The sequence below is a fragment of the Elephas maximus genome, chromosome 5, assembly GCF_024166365.1.
Source record: "Elephas maximus indicus isolate mEleMax1 chromosome 5, mEleMax1 primary haplotype, whole genome shotgun sequence".
NCBI classification, from domain to species: Eukaryota; Metazoa; Chordata; class Mammalia; order Proboscidea; family Elephantidae; genus Elephas; species Elephas maximus.
Genome location: NC_064823.1, coordinates 36,874,780 through 36,889,847, shown reverse-complemented (window position 1 = coordinate 36,889,847; position 15,068 = coordinate 36,874,780). Strand labels below are relative to the sequence as shown.

The 15,068-nt window shown below is 37.3% G+C and overlaps 1 protein-coding gene across 8 annotated transcripts in view; it reads right to left on the bottom strand.

Annotated features, from left to right (window-relative positions):
* Positions 1-15,068, bottom strand: part of CAMK2D (calcium/calmodulin dependent protein kinase II delta) — a 365,992-nt gene that overhangs the window by 71,717 nt on the left and 279,207 nt on the right. For all 8 annotated transcript variants that reach the window (XM_049885473.1, XM_049885467.1, XM_049885466.1 and 5 more), the window contains 4 exons: positions 14,675-14,758; positions 3,828-3,922; positions 987-1,109; positions 19-102 (listed from right to left, as the gene is read on the bottom strand). In XM_049885473.1, the coding sequence (XP_049741430.1) occupies positions 19-102; positions 987-1,109; positions 3,828-3,922; positions 14,675-14,758 (386 nt within the window). The remainder of the gene's footprint in view (positions 1-18; positions 103-986; positions 1,110-3,827; positions 3,923-14,674; positions 14,759-15,068) is intronic.

The following is a 15,068-nucleotide window of genomic DNA, read 5'->3' as shown; positions in this document are numbered from 1 at the left end:
AAATGTAAAATTTCTTACCTTTAGTTTTCTTCTAGCATTAAACTTCTTCAAGCAGTCTACAGTCTCCTGTCTGTGCATCATGGAAGCAACAGTAGAACGTTGCTGGATGAAGAGGATGGAAAAAAAAAAAAAAAACCTTAATTGAGCATACTTATAACATACTAAATAGTAACTTTAAATTCATCAAATCTGTATTAATGGTGTTTGCACTCATATGGTCAACTTTTAAGTGTTCAATTGTAAAAGTTACCCAATAATGAAAAAGACTGATATTTGCCAAGACTGTTTCTGACTAAGATGCAAAATTTAGTTTACAGAAAGTACAGAAATGGATATAATTTCCTAAATCATATGTATTTCAATATGTCTTTAGTCACATTTGTATTGGAATGCCTTTTGTTTCCTTAGCACCATATTTGCTGCTGTAACGTTTGACATTCATCCCCCAAAATTTAGTAACATCTCTAGATTTTTCCCCAATTTCACACTATTTTTCTTAGCACTTCTGAAGTATATTCAGACTACCACGGTTTTATGCTAGCAAAACTCTATTTCCTGTTTCCAATCCTCATGCTTGTTTCTAAAAAAAAGAAAAAAATTTTTTTTTTTTTTTGTTTCTAAAGCTGCCTAATAAATAACTGAACTTTGTCGTCTCATCTCTTCTTTCGGGATACATTCAACTTTTCGGTGTCATTTTCTTAACTTCTGTTCATGAATATTGTCAACTTTGGGATTGGGAAATGCGGATTCCTTTATATTACTGTAGGTAGTGTTTACTTAGCTACCTACATAAACTGGACTTTAACTATCCCAAATAACATTTTTCACCCTTACAGAACTTGTTTTGTTAAATAACTTGCATCACATACTTATTCGTTCTGGGTTTAATCTTCTGCAAAATTATTTTAAGGCCATAAAAAAAAATTTCTAAAGGAGAGTTTATTTTTCACTTTAGCTCCAGAGGCCTCTGGAGAGCTCTCACTTACACAGATCCATGGGTGCTTCAGTGCCTCTGAGGCTGTGACACGTTTGGCAGGGTTGATAGTAAGCATTTTATTGATGAGGTCTTTGGCTTCAGGAGTCACTGTGTCCCACTCTGGTGATGGGAACTTCAAAAATATAAATTTATAAAGAGTTTAAAAGTAGACAGACTCAAACAGGGAAGAGCCAAAAATATTGATCATTTCTTTAAGTGGCAAATTTCTTCACAAATTTACTTTTGGGTATAAGTTGAATTACATTGAAATACTAGAGAAATCAACATAGATATGCCTCCCTTTCTAAATATATATATATATATAAATAAAAGAATAACCGATAAGGGACAAACAGATATATTAAATTGTTAAATCCAGCAGACACATTTTAGAATTTAGAAAAATAATTTTCTATTCCTTTCAAAGTATTTTTGCTTTGATGTCAAAATGAAGTTTTATATAACAATCCTTGTAATTATTTGCAAAAATCAATAAAAACTGAGAGGGTGCCACAGGTATCAATGTCATCATACCATTATGCAAGGTTCAACCTGAGGGATTACATACTTCTACAGCCCATGTGTTAACAGCATCAGAGGTAATAAATTAGCATCAATTCCTATGCCATGCCAAAACTGATGCTGCCTGTGGCTGCTTGGAGTGCTGTAGCGTGAGGACTCTGAGGCTACAGGAGCCTCAGCAGGATCTCACGGTAACTCTTCAAGAAGGATAGCCTACCTAACTACAAATTTCACCATAGAAAAGTTCATGAATGGAAGCAACTTTTACAACTTCTATTAGTAATTCATTTTGATATTAATATTTCATTAATTACTAAGGACAAATATAATGCCTCAAATATTATATAATAACTCTAAAATACAATTATTAAGATCTTTAGGTTAATTTTTTGGTTAATATAATTCTTTAACCTCGCTTTCACATAATTAAGATATTAAGTAGAAATGCTAGTTTTAATGGGCTAAGAGAAATTTGTATCACATTTGTTTCCAAACAACAGAGAGAATATCAAGCTCTTTTCCCAATTTCTACGTGTTCATAGACAATTTTGAAAAAGAAAGCCACAAGGCCATTGTCACTGCATCATGGAATTCAATTAGTCTGCTTCGAGTAATTACAAAATTAATAGCTTGTGACTCACTGACAAAAGGAAACATGAGAAAAATGATTATCGATTCTTTAATACCTGTGATTTTTTGCCACTTTAATAATCCTCATTATAATTCAATAAACTCATTTTGGGCAGTTTTAAAAACTCGCTAATGATTAGTAGCTAGTGAAGAAACCCTCAGGTTGTACAATAGCAAATGAGAGGCTGGTGCAGCCTGCAGAAAGGTGGACCTTCTTCTGATTTTTCTAATTTTCACAAAGGCACTTTTCCACATTCACCAAGCAGAGTATCTGCAGGACAATGTCTGCCCAGAGGGGTGCCTAATTCCTGTTTGTAAAGACGGGGAATGTGCTAGCTATGGTCATGTAAATAATAATTTGGCCCATTTATGAGTATGGATAGAATGGAATGCCTAAAAATTCAAACATATATTTTTTAAATTGTTAAGATACACACAGCCATCTAAAAACAGAAAATTTTAACAGAAATGCATTGAATATATGAGTCCTCAAGACCTGATAAAATATAATACAGACTTTTTATACTAACCCACTGTCAACTCTTCTCACTTCTACATAGCATTTGTAACTTGTTCACACAAGGTGGACCTAATACTGCCTACTCTCCAGGTACATGGAAAGCATCCCCAGACCCTGTACTCTGATTTCCAGAAAGCTGTGTGAGATGAAACCAGAAAAAAAACCAGAGGAAGTAGCAAATCACATTCACAGAAATATTTATCAGGGGAGCAAATTATATCGATAAGCATAAAGTTAATTAGCCCTACAGAGAAAAATAGAGAAATAAATCCTTACTCTTCAGAGTTAGAACTTAATTCATGTTCGTATTATACATGGCTATTTTAAAATATTCTATTTGTAAAGTAAACGTATTAAAATAACTATTTTCAAATATTTTTCAGTTAGGAGACCTGTTCTTCACATAATAGCTTGCAGAGATGCCCATTAGGTTTACAAGGAGAAAAAAAGAAAATCAAAGCTGACACAACAGAGAATGTCCTCAGGCTCAGAGAAGGACTGGCAAAGTACCTATAGCCTGCGGCCCGTATCTGGCCTGCCTCCTGATTTTGTAGTGCTCATAAGCTAAGAATGGCTTATTTCCATTTTTAAATGGTAGAGTAAAACAAAACAAATCATAAAGAAGAACGTGACAGAAACTGTGTATGTCCGCAAAGCCTAAAATAGTACTAGCTGGTTAATTAAGAAAAAACTTTTGCCAACCCAACTCTAGGAGCAGGCCCTAAAAAAAAAAAAAAAAAGAAATTCTGCTTTAAAATCACTGGATTAGGATATAAAATTTAGTTCTATATGATACATGGATGGGTCAATGCAACACACTATTGGTATATAATTTAAAATGATTTGATAGGCATTTGGGAATATAATTCAACTAAAGAAGTAGTAATCATTCCCAAAGCAGAAATAGTTTAATATTTATGTTTTGAAATACACTAAGATTTGAAAATTTTGCAAGCAAAGTCCTTCAAGATGCTTCCCTTCCAATCTTAGGAGATGGTGAGCTAAAAAAGAAACACAAACTGATCATATATGATGCTTTTCTTACTCCTTATTTCTCTTTTCCTAAGAGAGGGAAAATTAATAAGAGGAATTACTAAAAACTAGAGTAAAGACAGCAAAGAGAAAATCCAGCTTTGTCAATAAATGAAAAACAAACCCTCATCTAAAATTATTACATACATCATAAGCTCCAGCCTTGATCTGCTGATAGAGTCGGTGTTGGTCTTCATCCCAAAAGGGTGGATATCCCACCAACAGGATATAGAGAATGACACCTGGAGGAAATTAGCATAGGAAGGTAACGTAAGTTATACAGATACAAATAAATGTGGCTGATCCACAACGATAGAAGCCGATCCACAATGATAGAAGCCGCATACATTAACAGAGAAAGCTGGATCGTTGGAAAACTTCAGAGACACATCACGCACCACTCTAAAGCTCTCAGAAGAGGGTGATTGCTCCTTCTCCCATTGCTCAACACCTCTGATAATATGTGGCAGTATAACATACAGGCCGAAGAATTCAGAAAGTGGCACGGCAGGGCTATAGCTAAAGATGAAACTCACCTGTCATTCTGGATGACACATTCTTTGGCTTCCCTTAACTGTTGGGCATATATGACCTTTCTGTACTCTGCCCTATACAGAAGCTACGTGATTTTAGTCACTTCGTAGACTGACATTTGAAACTTAACGTGTTATGCTATTTTCTCATACTCATTTTGCTGGCAATTAGGACAATCTGTTGAGTGATGGTGCCCTAGTTATAACTTCATGCTCTAAATAGTTAGGCGCCCTGGAAGTGTGGATATTATACAAAGAGATGTTTCTTGAGTGATCTTAATCTTCAGAATTAGAGTTTTTCGATAAAACGACTAAACCAGCAATACCACAGAACAGTGTATATTACAGGAGAGGGAAGGGGAGAGGGTGAAATTGCACTTAAAATTCAAACTTTTAAGTTTGAATCATAGAACTTTTGCCAATTCAGTTGGTGATCATACAATTTGGTAACTTTTTCATAAATATGCAACTATTTTCAAATTAACTGAATATCTGATTTAACTTTTATTTATTTTTGTATTTACAAGCTTTTACTTTTCCTTGAATTTCCATTTTTGTTAAAAAAAAAAAAAATCTGGAGATATTTTATCTCCTGGGACTATTTTGACACCCTGGTCCCCTCCCTTATCATCACATGTCACCAGGGGCCTATCTACGGACAATAACACCTCTAGCAATTAGTGTTAAATCTCTCAGTGATCTCTCACAGCTGGTGATGGAAACTGTGCTGGCCAACAGAAAGTGCTCACTGGTGCCCCGCCTCAAGTGGCGCCCTACCTGCTATGCCTTAGTTATGCCTCTGCATGCCACCCCCTTCTTTTCAAATACTTTTATGGCCCTGCTTAAAATCTTTGGTTTCTTTTCTAGCTCATTATCTACTAGGACATTCCTCTGACCTCTCTGGCAGAATCCCCTCAAGCTGTGGAAACCTGAGAGAAAAGTAAGACAGGTGGAATTTTGCCTCGGCATGCTCTGAGACTCCTTTTCCCTTGGTTTCTTTGCCTTTTCTTGGTTGGAAAGATCTAGTCCGCTGGTCTTGACATTTTTATACAACACACACCACTTCAGCTAAAATGGCTGTTAAACAAGATTTAATCACCCTAGACTTTTATAGCTTGCTTCAGGAAATTAGTTCAAAATTGAGTTTTTTTTAATCAGACAACTTTTGCCAATTCAATACTCCATGGGTGTAGGACCTACTCACAGCAACCCCAGCAATCAGCTGTACAACCCCAACAATCAATGCGACCCCTCCATCACTGTTAACAATCGCTCCATCACTGTTAACCACCCCTCGTCCTGCCCCTGGCAACCACCAATAAACTTTGGTCTCTACACATTTGCCTTTTTCTGTCTTTTTATATAAGTGAGATCATACAATAATCGTCCTTTTGTGATTGGCTTATTTTGTTCAGCATAATGTCTTCAAGCTCCATCCATACTATAGCATGTACAAAGACTTCATTTCTCCTACTAGCTGAGTAGTAGTCCACTGATTTTTAAAGTCATGTGAATCACTACCAGAGTAAAACATTTTAAACAAGACTCTTAAGTAAAGAAAATAAAAGAAGGCTTTTACATCAAAACTGAATTATTTCACCACAGTGAAGTTAAAAAAAAAAAAAGAACATGAAAAAAACTGCAATATATTGGTAACCTCACCTCTGCCATATCAAAACAAATTTTCTATCATTCATTACATTATAGAGTTAATGTGCATTCATTTAAATTTAACTTCGTATCATTTCTACTATCCGACGTAACAGATGCATCTAATGATAATGATGATGTAATGATGATGATGAGTATCTGTGTTTGAGTTCCCGGGATGCAAGTAGAAAAGAGATTGTGCCTAAGTAGTTTTAGCCCTCAGCTATGGCTCAGGGGGTGAAGGAGAAAATTTGTTTTGCCATGGCATATCCGGAAATGACATATTTGGAAATGATGTCATGACATCTATACTGAATCTGGGTATTTTTCTAATTACTATCTGGAGTTAGGCCATTATAAAGTTATAAAACAGACTCATAACTGAGACATTCAGCACTCTGAACCCAGACTACGACTGCAAACACAGCCCCTAAGGATGTTCATTTTTGTGCACTATGTCTGCAGTCCTGCATTATATTACATGATGTTTGGTTTAATTAAACTTCATCTTGATGTTGGTGGAAGGAGTGGGGGGTATAGATGAGATAAGATTAACCATCAGTTCATTATAGTATTCTCCCTACTTTTGTGTATGTTTCAAATTTTCTATAATAAAAAGTTAAAAGACTATTTTTACAGTTATTTTCCTGTAACATTTAAAAACAGAAGCTGAAACTAGTTCTCACTATCTTATGATGTATCTGTGTTTGGGAGATCCTAGAGATGTTCTAATAAGAGTTTTGAGATGCGCTGATTACTGATGAGGTAAGAGTCTACATTATCAATATCCTTCAAAACTGATTTTAATAAAAGCTAGAGTTAGAAAAATGATTAAACCTCATAATCACATTAATAATTAAAACATTCTAAAGGCTCTTAGGAAAGGAGAGATGACAAAGCAATGTTGAAAAACTCTAAGGAGTCAACAGAAAGTTAAAGGAATAATTTAATCAAGACATGCACTTAATACTCAGTAAACAAAAAGGTACTATGAGCTTCTGTGGAATCCTGGTGGTGTACTGGTTAAGAGCTCGGCTGCTAACCAAAAAGTCAGCAGTTTGAATCCACTAGCTGCTCCATGGAAACCCTACGGGGACAGTATCCTGTCCTGCTATGAGTTGGAATCGACTCAACGGCAACAGGTTTGGTTTGGTATGCTTTGTGAGCTTCTGTGCAAAATGCATGAGGAGAAGGAAATGTACAATTAACTCTGCATGACGAGTATGACTCTCTTTTATCTTGTTGTAATAACATATTAAAAAATCACCATATAATTCAAATATGCAAAGTACTAAACCAATACTCCGTGATCTAAAGGGCCAATGCTAGGTAGAATAAAAGATCTAGAAGAAGATCAAGGCCTAGAAGACAGGAAGTTATTTTTCAGAGGATGGAGACAAATCTGTGTCATACAGCAAACTGACAGGCCTTTGGGGACCAGGCAGCATGAATGCCGGTGCCTGCATTGTGTATGAGGTGGGGCTGCGAACCAGTGGAAAGGCATGCGTCCATCTGTTTGATAGGTACAACTGCTACAAAGAACAAAAGCATCATGTTACCAGTTCTTTCAATTACTCAAGGGAAGGCAGAAACTGAGGTTTTCAAAAGAAATCTCCTGATAATAAATTATAACCATAAATATATATGTCAACACCAAAAAAACCCAAAAGGCTAAGGCATCTGTGGATCACTCATTTGCAACTTCTGCCATATTGTGTAAAAATCTTAAAATAGTCAAAAAAACATGTAACACTGAGTTACTGTTGTAAAGGGGTTTGCAGTTAGGTGGGATAGTGCTTCTCAACCTGGGTGTACAACACAGGGCAAGTTTATTAAAAGTGAAAATTCCTGAGCCTCATCTTAGTGGATCTTTTTCAATGGTTCTTAAGTGGGTCCCATGAAAGCATGGTTTTGCATGCTACAGCGTGTGGTCTATTGTCCACAACATGGAAAACAGCAAGTTAGGGAAACCATATATGCTATAGCTAGAGAGACTTAAACAATATTTGAACTCAGTGTAATAGGTTAAGGAGCCCTGTTGGCGTAATGGTTAAGTGCTTGGTTGCTAGCTGAAAGGGCAGTGGTTCAAACCCACCAGCTGCTCTGTGGGAGAAAGATGTGGCAGTCTCCCTGCATAAAGATTATAGCCCTGGAAACCCTATGGGACAGTTCTACTCTGTCCTATAGGGTTGCTAGGAGTTGGGTTATTTTTTTTTGGTGGGGGGTCGGGTGGTGGTGAGTAAGAGGTTCTTGGCATAGGCCATGAATGGAGGTAAGGCCTCACTGGTTGAAGACTGATAAGAACAAGGGTCATAAAGGATGAAAGTAGAGACTTCTAATTATGAGGTACACCTGTGAGGCCAAGCAAGGTAATCACAGAACTGGCAGTAGCACCAAATTTCCAGTAGGCTTGGGATTTAAAAATGGTAAATATTCTCTGGTAAAGTGCCTGATGGTGACTTATCCCAAATGAAATAGAAAAAGGCCAAGACCCAGAAATCACACAGCTGTTGAATCTAAATTAACCATGCAAGAAAAGAAGAAATATATTCCACAATATTCTGTAGGTTTGTCAAAAGTCATGGTACATTATCTGGCAACCACTAATTTATTATCACTCATAACTATTCTGAGTTATTTCTAATTCAAATGTGATTCAGATACAGTTATATCTAATTCAGTTATAGTAAGGTGAGTTATATGTAAGTATGTGTGTTTTGGCTATGTTTATAAGCTTGTATTTATTTTTTTAAACCAAGCTATAGAAAGAAGTTCTGTTAAAAACCAGTAATACAATGGCATCAATAAACAACATTTGCTCATGCCATTAAGAAATTATGAAAATGGCTATATACGCAGGAAAGTCAGCAAATCAATTTTCTGTTGTTAATGGCAGAACACGAGGCTATGTTCTTGCTTCATTAGTGTCTATTATTTACTTTTCGGTAATGGACTAGTTGCTTTCAGAGACTGAGTACAGGTCAGACCACGTCAGACCATACTCTGGTGGATCACAAAAGCAAGGTAATAATGGTAACACTAGAGATTTCCTATGTGGAGATAATTGCATATTTCTAATACAAATAATGCACAGATTTCTTTTAGCCATTATATCAACACTGTGCTTTGCTTTACTCTGTTGCCAAGTGCCAAAAAGACAAAGAATCTACTGTCATGAGTGCTCACACCCAAGGGTGGACAATCCAGATGTTTCTCTCAAGATATGCTATAACCTAAAAGCAACTGAAGAATATGTATATTACTTTGGTGGTTATTACAAAGGTGATGACCAAGGGTGCACCATCTTAAATGAAGTTAAAGTGAATTTAACTTTCACACAGTACCTGAGTGCGGTGACATATAAAAATGGTAAAACAATATTCCAAATCCATAGCTGTGACCCAGAAATGTAACAAAAGGCAGAAGAGTAGATTATGATATTTCCTGTAGTGGTCATTTCCCCCAAATATGTGATAGTGGAATACCTAAGACATTTCCATAGCTAGCTGCATTATTCCAAGTGCATTTCTCGGCTTGCCGTTAAAAGATGAACAATGTCTAAAGAAAATTGGAGTTGGCAGCAAATACATACTCTAAATGGGACATGGCTTGTCATGAAGGAATTTGAGTACAGGTCAGACCAGGTTTGCAGAACACTGCCTAAAGAAAGCAAAGGTTAGGATACAACTGAGCAAAGCAAAAGGTGGTTCTGCCAATGGCAAAATTCAAGTTGAAATCTGCGAGACGCCCTATGGGTCTAACCTTTTTTTTTAAATAGGTTTAGTTTCTAAAGAATCCTTCACGAAATGTACGTATGCTTTCATATTTGTAGTGTGTATTTAGAATGCATGCATGTATCTATCCATCTATTATCTATCTCTGTTTTTACTTATAGTTTTTAAAGAGTGTCATATAGCTCAGACGACAAAGAGAAAAACAACTCGTCACCTACGATTCTTCCTTCCTGAAGCCAAGATGGTTAAAGCTTTTCTACCCTGTAAGTTATCTCACATTTCAAAGATGTGAAATCATATTATAAGGAGATAGTTCATTATTTTAAAAGGTTAGGTATACAAACCATATTATGGAAATACACTCAAACAGAAAATCCAGACATCAAGTATACTCAAAATATACCAAAATGGTATTAAAATTGAGTGTACTGTGTTTGGTGAGTTTAAGAGTGATTCTAAACTCTGATGATAGATATATCAGTAGATTACTAAAAAATGGAGATTTGCACCTACCTCAGATCCACTAAGACAGAGGACCCATGTCGGGGTTTGGACATTTCAACATGTACAGAATTCCTAAGTGATTCTGCAGCACAGGCAGTGAAGAATCCCTGGTACAAATTATCTTTTTTTGTTGGTTCTTTTTAAAGGATATGATATTCTCCAACACCGACAACATTTTCACATTATAAAAAAAGATTTCTAAGAACCAAAAAATTAAAATATTTATTTAAATTTTTTTAATGAACAAAATATGACTCAGGCGATATGAAATTTGTCCAAATTAAAATCTTTTATGGAACAACAACAACAAAAAAATCAAGCAAAAAGAATTTAAAAGTGAATAAAGAAAGCACGTTGGGAGTGTCTGGTGTTCTGGTAATTAGACAGCGATATTTTTTTTATCATAATAGTCATTTGATGGTCATAACAATACTGCTGAGTCATCAATGTAGAGTCATCAATGAAAGTTTTTTCTTCTTCAGTCTATTATAAAGCTATACATCAGTTATTTATAAAGAAACACTTATTTTCCACTAGTAACAGTGATAGCAACTAAAATTTATTATACAGGCAGCTTCCAAGTTATGACATCTAAATTTCGGAGAAGTCAATTCGTACTTGCCCTTTAATGTTATGCGATTTTGCCCTCACTTTGAAATGACTGAATCAACCTCTACTCACAACACATTCTTCATCACAATCATCTCCACTTGCTGCATGTGTAGCTTTTAAATCACTGAAAAGGCTTCAAGTCTTTTCTTGCACTAAAGTAAGGCTACATACGAACCATACCTGTTACCTACTTACAAATCCAACTTAAAGGCACAGTTGGGAATGGATTTCATTCATAATCCAGAGACTGCCCATATTAAAAAATCCTCTCAGCAGGATGAGGCAGGTACTATGTTATCTCCATTTTATAAGAGGAATCTGAGATACAGAGTGACTAAACAACTTGTGCCAGGTCACACAGCTACTGAGTTGAAGAGCTGAGGTGTCTTCTTAACCACTATACATATTGCCTCTTACCTATGAGACAGATGGGTAGGAAGATGGAAAATAGAAAAGGAAGGAGGAATAAAGTAAAAGAGGGGGAAGGAAGCTGGAGAGAGGGATGGCCTTGACCATCTGAAGTAGGCAAACGAAGCCTATGCAATGCCCATTATCTCAAGTCCTCCTTTCCCTGGGCCATGACCAGTCTATACCACGCTATCTCTCTAGAGCTCAAGGGCCAAATATAGCACTCTAGCTACACTTTCTCTAGACTCTGTCCTCCACAAACCCAGTGTTGCCTGCCTGTCTATGGGGGTACTTTGCAGCTTTTCAAATTCATCAGCAGAAATAGATCGGTGCTAAGAGCTGACTTATTACTGAGAAGGAAAATGTTTGAGCTATATGCCACTAACATTTAGATTTGAACAATGACATTTTTTGACAACACCCTGACCCAAAAGCATTTCAGCATTCATACTTAGAAGATATCCTGAGGTAGGCAAGAGGAAGACACACCTAAAATTTTACCCTTTAGTTAAATGGCAATTCCAACCTTTAGAACAATAACGAATATTTACACTTAAATTGCTTTACAGTCTGTCATGCATTGAACCTTGTCCCACCAAAATATCTGTCAACCTGGCTAGTCCATGATTCCCAGTATTGTGTGATTGCCCACCATTTTGTCATCTGATGTGATTTTCCTATGTGTTGTAAATTCTATCTCTATGATGTTGATGAGATGAGATTAGCAGCAGTTATGTTAATGAGGCAGGATTCAATCTACAAGATTGGATTGTGTCTTGAGCCAATCTTTTTTGAGATATAAAAGAGAGAAGCAGAGAGACATGGGGACCTCATACCACCAACAAAGCAGTGGTGGGAGCAAAGTGCATGCTTTGGACTCAGGGTTCTTTTGCAGAGAAGCTCCTAGACAGAGGAAAGATTGATGACAAGAACTTTCCTACACAGCCGACAGAAAGAGAAAGCCTTCCCCTGGAGCTGGCGCCCTGAATTCAGACTTCTAGCCTACTAGACTGTCAGAGAGTAAACTTGTTTGAGAAAGCCATCCACTTGCCGTATTTCTGTTACAGCAGCACTAGATAACACGGCTGCTAACCAAAAGATCGGCAATTTGAATCCACCAAGTACTCTTTGGTTCTATTCTGTCCTGTAGGGTTGTTATGAGTCGGAATCAACTTGACAGCAACGGGCTTGGTTCTTTTTGGTTAGATAACTAATATACAGACTATAAAACACCTTCATTTAGTATACTCTACCTTGGAAACTCTATGGGGGCAGTTCTACTCTGTCCTATAGGGTCGCTATGAGTTGGAATCGACTCGATGGCACTGGTGGGCTATTAGATCCTCATATGATTCTAACTTACAGTCACCCCATAGGACAGAGTAGAACTGCCCTGTAGGGTTTCCAAGGCTGTAAATCTTTAAGGAAGAAGACTGCCGCATCTTTCTCCTGTGGAGCAGCTGGTGGGTTGGAAATGCTGGTCTTTTCATTAGCAGCCAAGTGATTTAACCACTGTGCCATCAGGGCTCCTGGAATTGTAGATAGGATAATATATTCCTATTTTACAGGTAAAGAAACCAATTGAGAGACATTAAAGAGACAGGATTAGTAGGTAGAAAGCAAGACTGGGCCTAGACTTTCTGACTTCATATATAAAACTCTTTTCATTTAACTGCTTTCCTACGCAGGGTAGTAACTCTGAAAGTCCAAGACTCATCCAGTTTAAAAATCAATCACCAAGTTGCAGTTGCTAAGGAAATAATGTTGACAAGAAATTTAGTGTTGGATAATCTAACACTATGCAACTGTGGTGATGCATTTGTTAGTTCCAAAAAAAAAAAAAAGATATCTAAAAAGTTATTTTCAGAATCAAGGGAAAGTTTTTTATCGGCTCCTTCCAGGCTTGCTGACAAACACAGAAGGCAATGAAATGTGTGTGCAGTATGCTAATACCAAACTACGGTACATAAACACCTATTTATAGACTTGTAGCAGTAACATGAAGGCGCAGTGGTTAAGTGCTTGGTAGCTAACCTAAAGGTCGACAGTTCAAACCCACCAGTTTCTCTGAAGGAGAAAGATGTGGAAGTCTGTTTCTGTAAAGATTACAGCCTTGGAAGCCCTATGGGGGCAGATCTAATCTGTTCTGTAGGGTTGTTATGAGTCAGAATTGACTTGACAGCAATAGGGGTTTAGTAACACAATATAAGGGATCTAGGGAACTAGTTGGTATGGATATTCCCTAGTAGAAAAATGTTTCACGATATCCTACAGTATTTGTTTTATTTTGGCCCTATTTAAAGTATATACGTTGACACAGAAATTGCATTCTAAAACTGGGGTAAAAATCATCCAAATTACATGTCTTTGGGCCTGCACAGAAAACTGATTTAATTAGAGTTGGTTGCTAAGGGGAAAAGGATCTAGTTTTATCCCAAGGTGATTTTTGTCCTTGGCCTGGGACTTCCAGGTCATACCTGAGAATCCGTGCTGGTGAGTGGGGGGCTGGCCAGACCAGAAAAGACTCACCTGGGAGGCTGGTATCAACTAGCCTCAGGAGGCATTATTTAGCCTATCATGCAGGACCGGCCAATAAAAGCCTGGAACCCTAAGATTCATAGCCCTTCCTGGCTAAGAGGTTCCCAGTTAAAGAAAAATTTTACTTTAGGGAGGATATTGTATCCCTTGGCACATAGAAGCTCCACCCTGGGAACTCTCCCAAACCTCACCCTACGTGTCTCTCTGTTTGCATGTTTTCTGCTATAATAAATCTGTAGTTCTACATATTGTATACTCTCTATGAATTCTGTGAGTTGTTTCAGAGCATTATCGAACCCAAAGGGGCAGTAGGAGTCAGTCAGTCAGAAAAGTAATGGTGTCGTGTGGACTCCCTAGCTTGAGGCTGACATAGTGAAGGGGCAGCATCAAATTTGTGGCCAGCAGGTCAGAACGCTGGGGTATTGCGTGACTTCTCAAACCTGTGGCTGATGTCTGCCTATTTGGCAATCTCAAGGACAGTGTCCTTTTAACTTGGAAGCTCTGACTTAGCTCTGGGTGGTTAGGGTAAGAGTGAGAGTGCCATGGGGTTAGGTGGTGACGAGGATGCAGAAAGGGGAATGTGAGGGCTGGATTTGTGCTGATCCTTACTGTGTAGCTGCTAAAGGCTAAAACAGAGTTCGCTTCCCACAGGACAGTTTCATTCTTTTCCAGGATCCACAACTTCACTCTGATCCCTGTCAAACATTTTGGGCAAACATGCTATTTGTTGTAAGAGCTGACTGAATCAGATGAGAAGGTAGTAGCATAAACACTGTAAAGGATATTCTGTGTTCTCAAAGTACTTCCATGATAAGTAGCATTAGCAACACCTGGACCCGTGTTAAAAATGCAATCTCTCCCACTTCAGACCTACTTAATCAGAAACACACTACTCTGTGTTCAGACAAGCCATCCAGGTGCTTTGGTGCATGCTAAAGTTTGAGAACGTCTACCCTAAGTTAAAAAAAAAAAGATATTTTTAATTATAGAAAAGCTTGAAAATATGACTCCTTACCGCATGCCCACATATCCACTGGCTTTCCATAAGGATCTTTACGTAAAACTTCTGGAGAAAGGTATCCAGGTGTGCCAGCAAAACCTAGGGAAAACAGACGTTAATGAGTTAGAGCAGACCTAACGAAATCAATATAAAGTGTGAAATTAAGGAAGAAAACCTTGTTTGGTCTTCTCTGATACTGTGATCGTCAAAACAAAACAAGGATCTCAGAGTACTAAAATAATGTAGAACAGTCTCCCCTCTCTCCAGCAGTACCAACACTAGTCCATCCTTCCTTCTGGCTTATTAGAAAAAGAAGACCTCTTTTTTTGTCTAGATACGAAGGCCAGTCTCTCATGCTGCATAGTTAATGTGTATACTAAGCCCATTTGGTTAGTAGTTCTTATTATTT